Here is a 6,000-nt window from a genome sequence, read left to right as displayed (position 1 = left end):
ATCTCACTCCAACCCCCCCTGTTACGGGTAGATATGCTTGGTTTTGGTTAAAAACAAGACAGCAGAGATTTTGGGGGACTGGAGGGCCCCATGGACACCCCAGGGAAGAGGCTGTAGAGGACAAAGCTGAGTTGCTCCCCCTGGACCTGTGACTTGGGGTCTGGGGCAAATTTGGGTGCCTCACACAGGGTGAAAGTGTCCTTCTCCATCAGGGCTGTGGCCCCAAACAGCCCATGGAGTCCTGTGGTGTCAGTGCTTTGCTCGGGGACCTGTTACCACGCAGCTCTCGCAGAGCTCTGACGTGGGAATCGATAAAAACTCTCCTTCGGTGCTTTTTGGTCTGTGGCAGCACACGAGCAAAGGCAGCCAAAGCCCAGCGGCTCCGTCCTTGGTGCCCTCCTCCTCTTCCTCCTCCTCGCCTCCTCCTCCTCCTCTCCTCCTCCTCCAGCCCTGCAGCTTCCTGCAGCAGGGCTGGGATTTATCAGGAGGGTGTGATTTATAGGACAGGTGTGATTTATGGGGCTGCTGCTATACTCGGTGGGGCTTTGCAGCCTTGGAGGATTCCCTGCACCTGCATGGCTTCCTTCAAGCCCCGTATTTCCGAGGTTTGGGATGTTTCTGGGATCAGACAATGGGAACAAGGAGGTGGTGTTTCTGCTGCCAGCCTCTCCTTCCTTCTGGCTGGGCTTGGGGGCAGTGGACCCCCTCTGTGGGGAGCTCAAGACCATGTGGGTTCTCCTCAGGATGCCACATGAAAGGGAGGTGTGGGATTTTGGGGGATAATTGGTCCACAAGTGTGTCCCAACTGCTCTCCACATCTGGGTGTTCCCATTCCCCTCCCTGAGCTGCTGCTGTCATACCTCTGGTCATGGGAATGAAGAATAAATGCACCTCAGAGCATTTTGAGGGGCTGTGGGGTGGGAACAGGACCCTGGCACCAAATGGGTTGGTGGTGGAGCCAGCATGGGGCATCCCAGTGCCATCCAGAGGGGATGAGTGGCCCAGGCTGGGGCTTCTGGGGGTTCCACAAGTAGGAAAATCCCTCCCCATCCTCATGTCCCTTGAGCAGTGCAGGACAGTCCCATCCCCAGGGCTGGATTTCCTTCTTCATTCCACAATTTGGGGATTTTTGCCAAGCTCCAGAGCGACTCCAAAGTGCATCCATAGAGCGGGAGTCGACCAGCGTGTCTCAGGGATGCCCCAGGCCTCAGTTCCCTAAAAAAGCCTGCCAGACCAGCTTCACCTCCCCCTCACAGAGGGCAAGCTGATGGGCTGGGAGCCAACTTCCCAAACCGTTGGGGAGGGAAGAGCTGGGGCTGGGGAGATAACGGGATGTGCTGGTGCCAGGGCTGGGCTGACGCTGCAGCACTCGGCGGTGCCGGGTCTGGGACTGCCCCTTTGGAATCACACAGGATGGGGCTCCACAGGGTGCTGGGGGCAGTTTTTCTCCCTTTCTTCATGACCTGGGAGACCTGCAGGGTGCTGGGTGCCAGCACAGGCTGAGTTCCCACAGCTCCACTTCCCATTAAGTGGCTTCCCCCAAAAAGGTCTGAAGAGCAGCTGTGAATAATTCATGGTGGAATTTGGGGATTTTTGTTTTCCCTCCACTGCTTCCCAGTAAATCACTCCCAAATAGATGTTTCCCACTATCTGGCCAGCTCTGCAGAGAAATGTCAGACCCATCAGATGAATTATTTAGGATCTTTGGTGTCTCTTCTTGCTGACTAACAGTGGATAAATGATTCCGGGTGTTACTTCTGACACCCCAGAGTCACCAGCCCCAGGGATGGTGATTGAGTGTTGCCTGACATTTGGATTTTCTTTGAGCCCCAGCTCCCAGCCTGGACTTGGTATTTGTAAAGGCAGAAGAATAGGAGGCCTTCTGGAGGTGGAGAAAAGTCAGAACAGGAGTGGCAAAGGCTCAAAAAATCTGATGGACAATAGAAAGTTGCATATTGTGGGAGAAGAGGGGGTGTGGGAGATGTTTGAGCCTTTGGGCTGGATGGAGGCGATGGTCCAACATCCCTGAAAGTTCTGGGGATGTCTGAAAGATGGATGTGGACAGCAGCAGCACCTGAGAGGGACAAATTCCTGCATCCCTGTGCAGCATTTACCACGGGAAGTCACAAGGTGAGGATGATGAGTGCTCCCAAAGCCATCACTCAGGCACAGGTGATGCAGAGGAAGATCAGCAATGGGAGGAATTCCTGGGCATGGCTCTTGGGAGGCACTCAGGCACCAGGCAGGGAGCTGCAAGGATATTTTTCAGCCCCGGGGATGAATCAGCTTTTAGGAGAATTTACCTGGGATTTATCCAAATTCTCCATCACATGGATTCAAGTGTTCAGCTAACAATTCCCTTTGGCTAAAAAGGATGTTTTAGGATGCTCTAGAACCTGCCAGCCCTTCCAGAAGGACACAAAATTGAAGGACACTTCTGACACAGGGGACAACTGACCAGAGAATGATTTGGGGCACGTTGCCCCCTGTGTGGACCAAAGCAAGAGTCACACTCAGTGGAAGTCATCCCTGGCAGCTGGAAACGTCAGAAGGACACAGAAAAAGGCCTAAAGATAAATGACAGCAGAGGAATTAATGTCAGCAGGAAACCAATGCCTGACATTGCCAGAGAACAAGCCGAGTGGTGTGTTACAAAGAGCTGATTGCAGAAGAGAAAACCTCCCAGCCTGAGGCTTTGAGAGCTTAATTGACCCAAATTCCTGGAAAGAAGGTGAAGAGGGGACAGAGAAGAGCCCTGCAGGGGGGTTTGTCCTGCAGCACAAGCCTGGCAGGCTCCTGTGCACCGTGGCTGATTTCAGGAACTAGAGGCAAGAAAATGAGATGGGAATTTGTAGCTGTAGGGCCTTGAAACATCAGCTTGATTTGCCAAGGAGGAGGTACCTCAATCCAGCTTTGTGTCTCTTATCTCTTGCAGCCTGGGATTTATTCCAGATGCTGCCAGGAGAAGCTGTGGATGCCCTGGAAGTGTTCCAGGCCAGGATGGACGGGACTTGGAGCAAGCATCATGGAAGGTGTCCCCACCTATGGCAGGGGGGGAAGGAGATGATTTTTAAGGTCCCTTCCAACCCAAACCATTCCAGGATTCTATTCTATGATTTTGTAACCTTTGGGCATGAAGGACCAGGCTGGATGGTTGTGACAGTGCTGAATCTTGGCCCCTGGCTTCGTCCCATGTGGCCTTGGCCATCAGAGGAGGGGATATGGAGTGACAGGACAAGGCAGAATGGCTTCACATGCACAGAGGGCAGGGGTAGATGGGATATTGGGAAGGAATTCTTCCCTGTGAGGGTGGGGAGGCCCTGGCACAGGGTGCCCAGAGAAGCTGTGGCTGCCCCTGGATCCCTGGAAATGTCCAAGGGCCAGGATGGACAGGGCTCAGAGCGACCAAATCACAACCACAACCTAGAAAGACTAAACCTCCTCATCTCCAGTGCCTCTTCAAGATCCTCATCACAAGTATCCTTCACCCTTTTCCAAGGATACTGGATTAACTCCATGCATGAGCAAAGTGGTGGCACATTTGTAGGACACGTAGCTGTGAAAGCGTCACTGCTCTGCATTTACATCCAGAAAAATAAAAGAGCCACATCATGAGGATGTTTCTGAAATGACAAAATCAGGGAAGAGGGAATGTGGCCAGGAATAAACAAGGAAGCAGAGTTACCCAGCACGTTTCCTTTGCCAGGAGCGTGACCTTGTCTCTGCTGGGAAATGGTCATTTGTGAAAAGGGAGACTTGGCTGCGTCCAAAAGATGCTTGGAAGTGGAAGGGGATGAAGAGGCAGGAGATTGGAATGAGATGGTCTTTGAGGTCTCTTCCAACCCAAGCTATTCCATGAGTCCATGATTTTGTGAAGTAAAGAGCTTGCAAGCCCTGTGTGAAGAGTGGTACCAGTGGCAGTGGTTTGGAAGGGAGAATATGGGCTCGGAAGTGTTGGAGACACAAAAAGTGGAGGGAATAACAAGCATCTGCATTTCTCCCTTTTGGTTGGTTTTTTTTTTTTTTCCCCTGAAACTTCATCCTTGTTAAGGAAGAAGCTGCAGACAGGGAATATCAAGACCCAGGTGAAGCAGAGAGGTGACAGGAGCCTGCTCACCACCAAGTTGGAGCATGTTATGCTCGGAGCATTCAAGGAAACAGAGCCTTTGTTTACACAGAGATCTGGGGAATTTCTCTGCCTCTGCATACGGAGACAGGCCGGGAGCTCAGTCCTGTCACTTTCCCAGCTCCGGTCACCCAGCGAAGGCACCCACATGCACAGGGCAGAGTTCCATGGCTGGTCACCCTGGGAAGAGCCAGTCTGACCGGCTTGCCCGGAGCAGCCATGCAGGAACACTGGCAGGAACACCAGCTGCTCTCAACAACTGCCCGTAACATTTTAAAAACCGAAATAGAGGTCATGAGCTAAAAAAAAAAAAAAGGGACAACACAAATTGGGGACAGGGATACTGTCACTCAGCTACACCACTGGTTTCCCAAGGATGCCCACTGAGCCATTTCTCTGGAAAAGTATCCTGATTTCCACGAAGAAGGGGCAGGCTGCTTGGGAGCTGCGCCGCGGGCAGGTCTGGTAGGTATCATCCCAGTCCCGATGGAAGCGGCCGTGCGTTTCGGCACCTTATTTGGCTATTGCTGCTCGTAGGGAGCGAGGACTTGTTGCAAACAGTGGGAAGAGCCCTGGGGATGCTTGGCTGGCTCTGACGCAAGAGCTGCTGCGCCGGTGCATTTTTGACCTTGCTTCGCCTCTCGGCCGAGCACTGCAACTCAGGGAGCCTCTCCCTCCGCATAGGAAAGGAGCCCCCGGGATGGACAGGGCAGGGAGAGGGACTTCCTCGGGGAAAGAGAAACTCTGCGAGTGGGTTTAGGAGCAGAAGGAGCCGGCAGCTTTTCCTCAGCGTGCAGCCAGCTGTAGTAAAAGGTTACCAGCTCCGCGGGGCCGTATCCAATTGCATCAGCTGGAAACCTCGTCCAACACGCCGGGCCCAGAGTAACCCTTTCTATTTATTGCCCTATTGTTCGAGGCTGGAGGAACACGGAGATACCATCTGGGAAAGCTTTGTTGTTACAGACCGGCTTTCGCCTGCGCTCCAGAGTCACCCTCTAAATAACGCTCTGGCTTCCACATTCGGGGGGATGGAAAGGGGGTTGCTCTGACCAGGGATTGAGGCCCCAAGAGAGTTTGAGGGGGGAGGTCACCTGCTGCAGCATCAACCAATTTCCCTCTGGCAGCATCAGCCACGTTAGCAAAAACCCTTGGATAAAACCTGGCTAAGTCTGCCCAGAGTGACCTCAGGAAAGGTTTTATTAGTATTAAAGGTATATTAGGTATTAAAAGAGAGGAACAGCCTTTATAAATATCTGTTATAATACAGCAAAGTCAAAAGTGGGAAATTTTTACCATCCTGTTAAGGGGGTTTTGTTGCCTCTGTGGTGCCAAAGCAGCCTGGTCTAGTGGAAGTTGTCTCTGGCCATGGCAGGGGGCTGGAACTGGATGGTCTTTAAGGTCCCTTCCCACCCAAACCATGCCATGATTCCATGGTCCTAAAGCTCCCACCACCATTCACGGGGAATGTGGGAATGGTGCTCATGGAGACAGCGCTGGGCTGGCAGAGCCATCCCCTAGACTGCCAGGGCGGGCACAGCTTTGCTGGGATGTGACTTCCCATCACCTGGCACAGGGCAAGATAGATCCACAGCGCTGGACCTCACACCACAGCCCCTTCCGCGTGCTGGATTTTCAGGAAGCGCGGCTGCTTGGCGGGATGTGTGTATCACTGGGTGGAGGAGCTACAGGAAGCGGATAATATTTTTTTTTCCTCCATTTGTGCCGGTTCAGACCCTTTTATTTAAAGACAGTTCCCATTTCCCATATTCACACAGACTATGCGGATGGAGGGAACCAGCCCATCTCCCAGCCTCAACGGAGGTACAGACTACTATGCCAAGGTAGGGTTTTGCCGAACGGGAAGGGTTTTTCCT

At 52.8% G+C, this 6,000-nt stretch overlaps 1 protein-coding gene across 4 annotated transcripts in view; it reads left to right on the top strand.

Annotated features, from left to right (window-relative positions):
* Positions 1 to 5,895: 5,895 nt before the first annotated feature.
* Positions 5,896 to 6,000, top strand: part of FERMT2 (FERM domain containing kindlin 2) — a 49,803-nt gene continuing 49,698 nt past the window's right edge. For 3 of the 4 annotated variants that reach the window (XM_039552383.1, XM_039552382.1, XM_039552381.1), the window contains exon 1: positions 5,897 to 5,967. In XM_039552383.1, the coding sequence (XP_039408317.1) occupies positions 5,905 to 5,967 (63 nt within the window). In that variant the 5' untranslated portion in view covers positions 5,897 to 5,904. Of the gene's footprint in view, positions 5,968 to 6,000 lie in introns of all 4 variants that reach the window. The other variant, XM_039552380.1, reaches the window with a different exon arrangement.

Source organism: Corvus cornix, chromosome 5 (genome assembly GCF_000738735.6).
Source record: "Corvus cornix cornix isolate S_Up_H32 chromosome 5, ASM73873v5, whole genome shotgun sequence".
In the NCBI taxonomy this organism is placed as follows: Eukaryota; Metazoa; Chordata; class Aves; order Passeriformes; family Corvidae; genus Corvus; species Corvus cornix.
The sequence above is the reverse complement of the archived record's forward strand: the minus strand, read 5'-3'. Positions and strand labels throughout refer to the sequence as shown.